The sequence below is a fragment of the Phyllobates terribilis genome, unplaced genomic scaffold (genome assembly GCF_046119375.1).
Source record: "Phyllobates terribilis strain yellow unplaced genomic scaffold, ASM4611937v1 Scaffold_3__8_contigs__length_932513732, whole genome shotgun sequence".
In the NCBI taxonomy this organism is placed as follows: Eukaryota; Metazoa; Chordata; class Amphibia; order Anura; family Dendrobatidae; genus Phyllobates; species Phyllobates terribilis.
Window position 1 is genome coordinate 25,920,997 of NW_027362763.1, and position 14,491 is coordinate 25,935,487.

At 36.6% G+C, this 14,491-nt stretch overlaps 1 protein-coding gene across 1 annotated transcript in view; it reads left to right on the forward strand.

The window, feature by feature from the left end:
* The window catches only part of LOC141258729 (adhesion G-protein coupled receptor F3-like), a 35,104-nt gene that overhangs the window by 11,142 nt on the left and 9,471 nt on the right, over nucleotides 1-14,491 (forward strand). The window contains exons 4-6 of the mRNA XM_073673781.1: nucleotides 952-1,167; nucleotides 10,563-10,703; nucleotides 13,553-13,746. Coding sequence (XP_073529882.1) covers nucleotides 952-1,167; nucleotides 10,563-10,703; nucleotides 13,553-13,746 — 551 coding nt within the window. The remainder of the gene's footprint in view (nucleotides 1-951; nucleotides 1,168-10,562; nucleotides 10,704-13,552; nucleotides 13,747-14,491) is intronic.

The following is a 14,491-nucleotide window of genomic DNA, read 5'->3' on the forward strand; positions in this document are numbered from 1 at the left end:
GATAAAAAATTACAGACCTCTCCGTTCTTTGTAGGTGGGAGAACTTGCAAAATCGACCGTGTATCAAATTCTTATTTTCCCCCCAGTATATTCCATGCTTTGGAATCGGAGGTGTATATACCATACGGTCACTATTAGTTTGCCAATAACTGGCCTAGTAGTGGAAGCATCCGAGATCTCCTACATCACTCGTCAACCAATTGTGTAATTGTCCTATCCATTGGGGGCAGCGGAGTTGTGTATCCCTAACAGTGGCAGTGGTGTGATCGGCATGATCCCCCCTCCCTCCGGCTGTTATTCGTGACATTCCCTAAAAATCACTCCTTTAGAACGGTAGTCCTTGGTCTCCAGAGGTTTTTTTTCTAAAAGTTCTTGACGTTCAGGGTTTTATTTTTACTCAGTTTATTGCACTTGGTTCAGTATTCAAATGTCTAAAAAGTTCCAGTTTTTGGTTTCTTGTGGTTTTACTTTACTAGTCCTGGAGTCTTGTGGTTTTACTAGTCTTGTGGTTGGATTCCTCACGCCTCCGGTGTTCGGGGATTTATTACCGTAGGTTGTGATGTCTATTGCTTTGATGACAAAGTCAATGATGTCCACTTGTTTAGTCTCATGGTCCCTGGTGTCCTGAAGTTTTGTGTACTTCTCCCTACCCTCCAGGAATTTGGCATATGGCCCATGGTGGCTACTGGTTGATCAATCATTTAGTGCCTTTTTGCCTTGGTTTCCATTGGATTATTGTTCCATCCTTCGGTATGAGAGAATCCAGCGCTCAGATGCTCGAAGTCCAATGTCTGTGGGTTTAGTGTCAGATTCCCTGGAGTTTAGTGGTTTATTGTTAAAGCGGAGACACTTAATAGAGATGTAAGAAGTGTCATCCATATTATGGAAGAATAGATAGGGAACACAACTCCTGACCGCACTAGGAATAACTATTCTTACCTCTTGTTCCAGGATTATATTTGTGTAGATTTGTCTACCGGAATATACAATGGCAGGCAAGACATCTGCTGGAGTTTCCCCTGACAGCCTCCGATATCATCCTAAACCCATCCCGGGTGTTTGTCTGGAATAACGTCACCAGGTTTCCTAGGACCATTGTGGAGTGCTGCATCCCGGACGATGGCGGCTCATACTCCGTGATCTGGGAACCCGGACGCATCAATCCAGGTGAGAAACAAGAAAGATCACATAGAAAGGTTAAGGGGATAAAGCGGCACCACTCTATGATCCAAAACGATGGAAACTTAGCCCCGGAGTGCAAAACATAACTACTATAATACTGCCCCCTATGTACAAGAATATAACTACTATAATACTGCCCCCTATGTACAAGAATATAACTACTATAATACTGCCCCCTATGTACAAGAATATAACTACTATAATACTGCTCCAAGGTACAAGAATATAACTACTATAATACTGCCCCTATGTACAAGAATATAACTACTATAATACTGCCCCTATGTACAAGAATATAACTACTATAATACTGCTCCCTATGTACAAGAATATAACTACTATAATACTGCTCCTATGTACAAGAATATAACTACTATAATACTGCTCCCTATGTACAAGAATATAACTATAATAATACTGCCACTATGTACAGGAATATAACTACTATAATACTGCCCCTATGTACAAGAATATAACTGCTATAATACTGCTCCTATGTACAAGAATATAACTACTATAATACTGCTCCCTATGTACAAGAATATAACTACTATAATACTGCTCCTATGTACAAGAATATAACTACTATAATACTGCTCCCTATGTACAAGAATATAACTATAATAATACTGCCCCCTATGTGCAAGATTATAACTACTATAATACTGCCCCCTATGTACAAGAATATAACTACTATCATACTGCTCCCTATGTACAAGAATATAACTACCATAATACTGCCCCCTATATACAAGAATATAACTACTATAATACTGCCCCCTATGTACAAGAATATAACTACTATAATACTGTGCCTATGTACAAGAATATAACTACTATAATACTGCCCCCTATGTACAATAATATAACTACTATAATACTGCTCTTATGTACAAGAATATAACTACTATAATACTGCTCTTATGTACAAGAATATAACTACTATAATACTGCTCCTATGTACAAGAATATAACTACTATAATACTGCTCCTATGTACAAGAATATAACTACTATAATACTGCCCCTATGTACAAGAGTATAACTACTATAATACTGCCACTATGTACAGGAATATAACTACTATAATACTGCTCCTATGTACAAGAATATAACTACTATAATACTGCCCCCTATGGACAAGAATATAACTACTATAATACTGCTCCTATGTACAAGAATATAACTACTATAATACTGCTCCTATGTACAAGAATATAACTACTATAATACTGCCCCTATGTACAAGAGTATAACTACTATAATACTGCCACTATGTACAGGAATATAACTACTATAATACTGCTCCTATGTACAAGAATATAACTAGTATAATACTGCTCCTATGTACAAGAATATAGCTACTATAATACTGCTCCTATGTACAAGAATATAACTACTATAATACTGCTCCTATGTACAAGACTATAACTACTATAATACTGCCCCCTATGTACAAGAATATAACTACTATAATACTGCCACTATGTACAAGAATATAACTACTATAATACTGTTCCTATGTACAAGAATATAACTACTATAATACTGCCCCTATGTACAAGAATATAACTACTATAATACTGCCCCTATGTACAAGAATATAACTACTATAATACTGCCCCTATGTACAAGAATATAACTACTATAATACTGCCCCTATGTACAAGAATATAACTACTATAATACTGCCCCCTATGTACAAGAATATATCTACTATAATACTGCCCCCTATGTACAAAAATATATCTACTATAATACTGCTCCTATGTACAAGAATATAACTACTATAATACTGCTCCTATGTACAAGACTATAACTACTATAATACTGCCCCCTATGTACAAGAATATAACTACTATAATACTGCCCCTATGTACAAGAATATAACTACTATAATACTGCCCCTATGTACAAGAATATAACTACTATAATACTGCCCCTATGTACAAGAATATAGCTACTATAATACTGCTCCTATGTACAAGAATATGACTACTATAATACTGCCCGCTATGTACAAGAATATAACTACTATAATACTGCCCCCTATGTACAAGAATATAGCTACTCTAATACTGCTCCTATGTACAAGAATATAATTACTATAATACTGCTCTTATGTACAAGAATATAACTACTATAATACTGCCCCCTATGTACAAGAATATAACTACTATAATACTGCTCCTATGTACAGGAATATAACTGCTATAATACTGCCCCTATGTACAAGAATATAACTACTATAATACTGCCTCCTATGTACAAGAATATAACTACTATAATACTGCTCCTATGTACAAGAATATAACTACTATAATACTGCTCCTATGTACAAGACTATAACTACTATAATACTGCCCCCTATGTACAAGAATATAACTACTATAATACTGCCCCTATGTACAAGAATATAACTACTATAATACTGCCCCTATGTACAAGAATATAACTACTATAATACTGCCCCTATGTACAAGAATATAGCTACTATAATACTGCTCCTATGTACAAGAATATGACTACTATAATACTGCCCGCTATGTACAAGAATATAACTACTATAATACTGCCCCCTATGTACAAGAATATAGCTACTCTAATACTGCTCCTATGTACAAGAATATAATTACTATAATACTGCTCTTATGTACAAGAATATAACTACTATAATACTGCCCCCTATGTACAAGAATATAACTACTATAATACTGCTCCTATGTACAGGAATATAACTGCTATAATACTGCCCCTATGTACAAGAATATAACTACTATAATACTGCCTCCTATGTACAAGAATATAACTACTATAATACTGCTCCTATGTACAAGAATATAACTACTATAATACTGCCCCCTATGTACAAGAAAATAACTACTATAATACTGCCCCCTATGTACAAGAATATAACTACTATAATACTGCTCCTATGTACAGGAATATAACTGCTATAATACTGCCCCTATGTACAAGAATATAACTACTATAATACTGCCCCTATGTACAAGAATATAACTACTATAATACTGCTCCTATGTACAAGAATATAACTACTATAATACTGCTCCTATGTACAAGAATATAACGACTAGAATACTGCCCCCTATGTACAAGAATATAACTACTATAATACTGCCCCTATGTACAAGAATATAACTACTATAATACTGCTCCTATGTACAAGAATATAACTACTATAATACTGCTCCTATGTACAAGAATATAACTACTATAATACTGCTCCTATGTACAAGAATATAACTACTATAATACTGCCCCCTATGTACAAGAATATAACTACTATAATACTGCCCCCTATGTACAGGAATATAACTACTATAATACTGCTCTTGTGTACAAGAATATAACTACTATAATACTGCTCCTATATACAGGAATATAACTACTATAATACTGCCCTATGTACAAGAATATAACTACTATAATACTGCTGCTATGTACAAGAATATAACTACTATAATACTGCCTCCTATGTACAAGAATATAACTACTATAATACTGCCCCTATGTACAAGAATATAACTACTATAATACTGCCCCCTATGTACAAGAATATAACTACCATAATACTGCCCCTATGTACAAGAATATAACTACCATAATACTGCCCCCTATGTACAAGAATATAACTACTATAATACTGCCCCCTATGTACAAGAATATAACTACTATAATACTGCCACTATGTACAGGAATATAACTACTATAATACTGCTCCTGTGTACAAGAATATAACTACTATAATACTGCCCCTATGTACAAGAATATAACTACCATAATACTGCCCCTATGTACAAGAATATAACTACCATAATACTGCCCCCTATGTACAAGAATATAACTACTATAATACTGCCCCCTATGTACAAGAATATAACTACTATAATACTGCCCCTATGTACAAGAATATAACTACTATAATACTGCCACTATGTACAGGAATATAACTACTATAATACTGCCACTATGTACAAGAATATAACTACAATAATACTGCCCCCTATGTACAAGATTATAACTACTATAATACTGCCCCCTATGTACAAGAATATAACTACTATAATACTGCTCCTATGTACAAGAATATAACTACCATAATACTGCCCCCTATATACAAGAATATAACTACTATAATACTGCCCCCTATGTACAAGAATATAACTACTATAATACTGCTCCCATGTACAAGAATATAACTACTATAATACTGCCCCCTATGTACAAGAATATAACTACTATAATACTACTCTTATGTACAAGAATATAACTACTATAATACTGCTCCTATGTACAAGAATATAACTACTATAATACTGCTCCTATGTACAATAATATAACTAATATAATACTGCTCCTATGTACAAGAATATAACTACTATAATACTGCCTCCTATGTACAAGAATAAAATTACTATAATACTGCCCCTCTGTACAAGTATATAACTACTATAATACTGCTCCCATGTACAAGAATATAACTACTATAATACTGCTCCCATGTACAAGAATATAACTACTATAATACTGCTCCTATGTACAAGAATATAACTACTATAATACTGCCCCCTATGTACAAGAATATAACTACTATAATACTGCTCCCATGTACAAGAATATAACTACTATAATACTGCCCCCTATGTACAAGAATATAACTACTATAATACTGCTCCCATGTACAAGAATATAACTACGATAATACTGCTCCCATGTACAAGAATATAACTACTATAATACTGCCCCTATGTACAAGAATATAACTACTATAATACTACTCTTATGTACAAGAATATAACTACTATAATACTGCTCCTATGTACAAGAATATAACTACTATAATACTGCTCTTATGTACAAGAATATAACTACTATAATACTGCTCCTATGTACAGGAATATAACTGCTATAATACTGCCAATATGTACAAGAATATAACTACTATAATACTGCCCCTATGTACAAGAATATAACTACTATAATACTGCTCCTATGTACAAGAATATAACTACTATAATCTGCCCCTATGTACAAGAATATAACTACTATAATACTGCTCCTATGTACAAGAATATAACTGCTATAATACTGCCCCTATGTACAAGAATATAACTACTATAATACTGCCCCTATGTACAAGAATATAACTACTATAATACTGCCCCTATGTACAAGAATATAACTACTATAATACTGCTCCTATGTACAAGAATATAACTACTATAATCTGCCCCTATGTACAAGAATATAACTACTATAATACTGCTCCTATGTACAAGAATATAACTGCTATAATCTGCCCCTATGTACAAGAATATAACTACTATAATACTGCCCCTATGTACAAGAATATAACTACTATAATCTGCCCCTATGTACAAGAATATAACTACTATAATACTGCCCCTATGTACAAGAATATAACTACTATAATACTGCTCCTATGTACAAGAATATAACTACTATAATCTGCCCCTATGTACAAGAATATAACTACTATAATACTGCCCCTATGTACAAGAATATAACTACTATAATCTGCCCCTATGTACAAGAATATAACTACTATAATACTGCTCTTATGTACAAGAATATAACTACTATAATACTGCCCCTATGTACAAGAATATAACTACTATAATACTGCTCCTATGTACAAGAATATAACTGCTATAATACTGCCCCTATGTACAAGAATATAACTACTATAATACTGCTCCTATATACAAGAATATAACTACTATAATACTGCTCCTCTGTGCAAGAATATAACTACTATAATACTGCCCCTATGTACAAGAATATAACTACTATAATACTGCTCCTATGTACAAGAATATAACCACTATAATACTGCCCCCTATGTACAAGAATATAACTACTATAATACTGCTCCCTATGTACAAGAATATAACTACTATAATACTGCTCCCTATGTACAAGAATATAACTACTATAATACTGCTCCCTATATACAAGAATATAACTACTATAATACTGCTCCTATGTACAAGAATATAACTACTATAATACTGCTCCTATGTACAAGAATATAACTACTATAATACTGCTCCTATGTACAAGAATATAACTACTATAATACTGCCCCTATGTACAAGAATATAACTACTATAATACTGCCCCTATGTACAAGAATATAACTACTATAATAATGCTCCTATATACAAGCATATAACTACTATAATACTGCTCCCTATGTACAAGAATATAACTACTATAGTACTGCCCCTATGTACAAGAATATAACTACTATAATACTGCCCCCTATGTATAAGAATATAACTACTATAGTACTGTCCCCTATGTATAAGAATATAACTACTATAATACTGTCCCCTATGTGCAAGAATATAACTACTATAATACTGTCCCCTATGTACAAGAATATAACTACTATAATACTGCCCCTATGTACAAGAATATAAGTACTATAATACTGCCCCCTATGTACAAGAATATAACTACTATAGTACTGCCCCTATGTACAAGAATATAACTACTATAATACTGCTCCCTATGTACAAGAATATAACTACTATAATACTGCCCCCTATGTATAAGAATATAACTACTATAATACTGTCCCCTATGTGCAAGAATATAACTACTATAATACTGTCCCCTATGTACAAGAAAATAACTACTATAATACTGCCCCTATGTACAAGAATATAACTACTATAATACTGCTCCCTATGTACAAGAATATAACTACTATAATACTGCCCCCTATGTACAAGAATATAACTACTATAATACTGCCCCCTATGTATAAGAATATAACTACTATAATACTGTCCCCTATGTGCAAGAATATAACTACTATAATACTGCTCCCTCTGTACAAGAATATAACTACTATAATACTGCTCCTATGTACAAGAATATAACTACTATAATACTGCCCCTATGTACAAGAATATAACTACTATAATACTGCCCCCTATGTACAAGAATATAACTACTATAATACTGCCCCCTATGTACAAGAATATAGCTACTATAATACTGCTCCCTATGTACAAGAATATAACTACTATAATACTGCCCCTATGTACAAGAATATAACTACTATAATACTGCCCCCTATGTACAAGAATATAACTACTATAATACTGCTCCTATGTACAAGAATATAACTACTATAATACTGCCCCTATGTACAAGAATATAACTACTATAATACTGCTCTTATGTACAAGAATATAACTACTATAATACTGCCCCTATGTACAAGAATATAACTACTATAATACTGCCCCCTATGTACAAGAATATAACTACTATAATACTGCTCCTATGTACAAGAACATAACTACTATAATACTGCTCCTATATACAAGAATATAACTACTATAATACTGCTCCTATGTACAAGAATATAACCACTATAATACTGCCCCTATGTACAAATATATAACTACTATAATACTGCCCCCTATGTACAAGAATATAACTACTATAATACTGCTCCTATGTACAAGAACATAACTACTATAATACTGCTCCTATATACAAGAATATAACTACTATAATACTGCTCCTATGTACAAGAATATAACCACTATAATACTGCTCCTATGTACAAGAATATAACTAGTATAATACTGCCCCCATGTACAAGAATATAACTACTATAATACTGCCCCCTATGTACAAGAATATAACTACTATAATACTGCCCCTATGTACAAGAATATAACTACTATAATACTGCTCCTATGTACAAGAATATAACTACTATAATACTGCTCCTATGTATAAGAATATAACTACTATAATACTGCTCCTATGTACAAATATATAACTACTATAATACTGCCCCTATGTACAAGAATATAACTACTATAGTACTGCCCCTATGTACAAGAATATAACTACTATAATACTGCCCCCTATGTACAAGAATATAACTACTATAATACTGCCTCTATGTACAAATATATAACTACTATAATACTGTCCTTACAGTGGGTATAAACAGTCTACACGTCCTTGTTAAAATACCAGGTTTTTGTAATGTAAAATAATCCTACATTGAAGAAACATTTCAAAACGGTTTCCAATTTAATGTCGCCCATATTCTGTGCAAATTAATTGAAAAACTGAAATCTTTGGGGTAGAAAAAAAAAAGAAGTAAAATAATGCGGTTGCTTAAATCTGCACACCCTTGCACTAATACTTTGCTGCAGTCTCCTGTGAATTTCTGGCAGCGTTCAGTCTCTTTGGATCGGGGTCTATCCGCGCGGCACGTCTAGAATTGGTGATCTTTGCCAGCTCCTCCTTGCAGTAGCTCCACATCTGTCAGATTATGGGGGCATCTCCTGTGTACAGCGCCCTCTTCATGTCACCACAGATTGTACCTTGGGTTAATGTCTGGGCTCGGCACAATGCCGCCTCCACCTTGCCTCACTGTGGGGATGGTGATCTTCTGGTGATGTGCATTGTCTGCTTTGCATCTTTTAGAATTACGGTCAAAAATTTCCCCTTTCGCCTCATCAGACAGAACACGTTCCCCACATTCATCTGACAGACGTGATGGATGTTTTGGCAGAATCCAGCCTGTCTTGGATCTTTTTCTTTGTAGAGAATGCTTCCATCTTGCCCCTTACCCCACAGGCCAGACATATGAATACAGGAGATTGTTGTCACATGCAGGACACAGCCAGGATTAGCCAGAAATTCCTGCAGCTCCTTTAATGTTACTGTCGGCCCCTTGGCAGCCTCCTGGGTAAATTCTCGTCCTTACATCAATTTTTTAAGGATGCCCAGTTGTAGGTAATGTCACTGTTGTGCCAAATGTGCCACTTCTTGATGACGTCTTCACAGTGTCCATGGTAGATGTAATGCCTGCGAAAGGTTTTTATACCTTCTCCTAACTGATAACTTTCCACAGTGAGATCCTTTGCTGTGTTGTCAGCTGTTTGTGAACCAGAAAATGTCAGGATAATCCTCCTAGAGCAGCGACACTTTCTCTGGGGTTAATCAGAATCGCTGTGAACGATGGCGGCCGAACGCCGACTACTATGTAACATGAGGGGGAATGATTCTGAACACAGCCATACCCCCACCACATTATTGTAGTTTTATTTTTTCTATTTTTTGCCTCAAAATGATTTGTTTGTTTCTCAGTGGATTTATGGGCAACATTAAAAGGTGGAAAAAGTTCTGAAATGATTCTCCTTTTGGTAGCATTTTTTTTTTTTCAATGACACAAACTTGACATTATACCAAGGGGTGTGTAGACTTTATATCCACTGTAGGTATAAGAATATAACGTGTAACATTGCCCCCTATGTTCAGTTGTGTCGATGATGAAGGTGTTTTTCTCTGTAGATCCGGTGTACAGAGGTTACTGGCGTTGTTATCCTTTATCTATTAATGAGATTCCAGTGAAGGACACGGAGTACCGCTGCATTTTCCAGGGTGATATTGGTCCTGCGGTGGAGTCGAAGGTCCAGGTTTCTCTACTGAAGGGTGAGACATTTATGATTATTGACTTTATTGGAGTGTTTTATGATGGCTCTGCTGTCTTCTTGCTTACAATGCCGTAACTTAGTGTTTTGTAGCATAACCTCTTGCTTTAATTACTGCACCGCACCGACGCGGTATAGAAGCCACTCGGGTATTCAAGACATCTTGAGGGATCTTGCTCCATTTGCAATTCTACAAACAATTAATCTTTATTGCTCTGGATCCGGGCCCCAACTTCTCGCCCTAACTCATCTCAAAGGTGTAAAAATCAGGTGATTGGCTCGGCCATTGCAACAGGCAGATATTTTTCTTTGCTAACCAGTTTTTTAACTAAATTGAATGTGTGCTCAGGATCATTGTCTTGTTGGAATCTCCATCCCCGGCCTACTTTATTTTTACCATGTGGCAACATTACATTCTCCACTATAGCCTTGTACAGTACAGACCAAAAGTTTGGACACACCTTCTCATTTAAAGATTTTTCTGTATTTTCATGACTATGAAAATTGTACATTCACACTGAAGGCATCAAAACTATGAACTAACACATGTGGAATTATATACTTAACAAAAAAGTGTGAAACAACTGAAAATATGTCTTATATTCTAGGTTCTTCAAAGTAGCCACCTTTTGCTTTGATGACTGCTTTGCACACTCTGGGCATTCTCTTGATGAGCTTCAAGAGGTAGTCACCGGAAATGGTCTTCACTTCACAGGTGTGCCCTGTCAGGTTTAATAAGTGGGATTTCTTTCCTTATAAATGGGGTTGGGACCATCAGTTGTGTTGTGCAGAAGTCTGGTGGATACACAGCTGATAGTCCTACTGAATAGACTGTTAGAATTTGTATTATGGCAAGAAAAAAGCAGCTAAGTAAAGAAAAACGAGTGGCCATCATTGCTTTAAGAAATGAAGGTCAGTCAGTCCGAAAAATTGGGAAAACTTTGAAAGTGTCCCCAAGTGCAGTTGCAAAAACCATCAAGCGCTACAAAGAAACTGGCTCACATGAGGACCACCCCAGGAAAGGAAGACCAAGAGTCACCTCTGCTTCTGAGGATAAGTTTATCCGAGTCACCAGCCTCAGAAATTGCAGGTTAACAGCAGCTCAGATTAGAGACCAGGTCAATGCCACACAGAGTTCTAGCAGCAGACACATCTCTACAACAACTGTTAAGAGGAGACTTTGTGCAGCAGGCCTTCATGGTAAAATAGCTGCTAGGAAACCACTGCTAAGGACAGGCAACAAGCAGAAGAGACTTGTTTGGGCTAAAAAACACAAGGAATGGACATTAGACCAGTGGAAATCTGTGCTTTGGTCTGAGGAGTCCAAATTTGAGATATTTGGTTCCAACCACCGTGTCTTTGTACGATGCAGAAAAGGTGAACGGATGGACTCTACATGCCTGGTTCCCACCGTGAAGCATGGAGGAGGAGGTGTGATGGTGTGGGGGGGGCTTTGCTGGTGACACTGTTGGGGATTTATTCAAAATTGAAGGTATACTGAACCAGCATGGCTACCACAGCATCTTGCAGCGGCATGCTATTCCATCCGGTTTGCGTTTAGTTGGACCATCATTTATTATTCAACAGGACAATGACCCCAAACACCTCCAGGCTGTGTAAGGGCTATTTGACCAAGAAGGAGAGTGATGGGGGGGCTACGCCAGATGACCTGGCCTCCACAGTCACCAGACCTGAACCCAATAGAGATGGTTTGGGGTGAGCTGGACCGCAGAGTGAAAGCAAAAGGGCCAACAAGTGCTAAGCATCTCTGGGAACTCCTTCAAGATTGTTGGAAGACCATTTCCGGTGACTACCTCTTGAAGCTCATCAAGAGAATGCCAAGAGTGTGCAAAGCAGTCATCAAAGCAAAAGGTGGCTACTGTGAAGAACCTAGAATATAAGACACATTTTCAGTTGTTTCACACTTTTTTGTTAAGTATATAATTCCACATGTGTTAATTCATAGTTTTGATGCCTTCAGTGTGAATGTACAATTTTCATAGTCAAGAAAACACAGAAAAATCTTTAAATGAGAAGGTGTGTCCAAACTTTTGGTCTGTACTGTACATGGTAGCATTCATATTTCCATCAATTCTATGCAGAGGGCCAATGGCAGATGCAGAAAAGCAGCCCCAAATCATGACATTGCCTCCATCATGTTTCACTGTAGGTGTTTGGCATCTTACATCATTACATTTTCACATTGGGCGGTATATATATATAGTGCTTATCATCATTCACTACCAAACAGATTGAACTTGGATTCATTCGACCACAAAACCTTAGATGAATCTTTTGGTCTTTACCTGACTTCACTCTCAGAATATTAAGCTTCCAGACATCTGGGGATAAATTTGGCTTTGTCTTTGCCATGTTTTAACCTAAAAACACACACACAAAAAAAAAAAAAAATTAATCAAAATTCGACTACCGATGACAAAATATGCAAAACATTTGGCCCAGCAAATGCTGAAAACTAACACAAAGAGAGATAAAACAATGTCACACACAATTTTTCGTCCTTATCGCTGACAACAACCAATCGCTTCCGGTTTACAAAAATCATCAGGAAAATGGTCTCACTGTTGGCTGCAGTCTTCGGTAGTGGGAAATCGATTGTTCCAGTGGATATACTGTAGTTTCGCTGCATTATACAATCACGTCTAAAGACTCCATTTAAATCATTTTCATTTGACGTCATCACGAGGCTTGGCAGCTTTTTGTTTTCTCTTCCATGCTTTACACTGCAGCTCTTCCTATTCGGACTGGCTGAGGGCATAAGCTCGGTGGAGGAGGGAGTCAATCCTGGTTGGTTTAACCTCATGTATCTTCTGTGTGTTTTCTATCCAGACACAGATAAGTTCTGTTCTGACGACAGAGACGCCATGTGGAAGTCGACCAAAGCCGGATACGATGCTGAAATCCTCTGTGCGAGAGGCAAGATAGGAATAATTACCAGAAGCTGCTTGACGAATGGTCAATGGGCAACTCCAGAGTCCTCCTGTGTGGACAGCAGGCTCCAGACGCTTCTAGAGCAGGCGCAGGTGAGATAGACCCTTAATCACTGTGGAGTATAACATACTAATCTTGGGTCACATCCAAGTCTTCCTCTCCAGCAGGAGCTCCTCCTTTTGCCTTGTTTGTAGTAGGAAACAAAGAAAATGTCCTCCAGACTCGTCTGTCATCTTTCAGAGTACTCTCTTCCTTCTCGACTTTTCTGTGTTCTTTCCGTCTTTTCTTAGCTCCTGACTCTTCTCTCCTGATTTTTCTGTCCTCTCACAGAGTTTCCTCTTCCTTCCTAACTGTCCTGTCCTATTCCAATGTCTCCTCTTCCTTCCAGACTCTTCTGTCGTCTCCCAGTTTACTCTTTCCTCCAACTCTTCTGTCGCCTTTCAGATACTTTTCTTCCCTCCAGACTCTTCTGTCCTCTTCCAGAGTTTTCTATTCCCTCTCGACCCTCCTGACCTCTTCCAGATTTTTCGCTTCAATCTCGACTTCTGTCCTTTTCCAGAGTTTTCTTTTCCCTCCCAACTCTTCAGTCATATTTCAGAGTATTCTCTTCCCTCCCGACTTTTCTGTCATCTTCCAGAGTTTCCTCTTCCTTCCAGATTTTTCTGTCCTCTCCCATAGTTTTTGTTTCCCTCCCAACTCTTCTGTCGCCTTTCCGATACTTTTCTTCCCTCCAGACTCTTCTGTCCTCTTCCAGAGTTTTCTATTCCCTCTCAACCCTCCTGACCTCTTCCAGATTTTTCACTTCAATCTCGACTTCTGGTATTCTCTTCCCTCCCG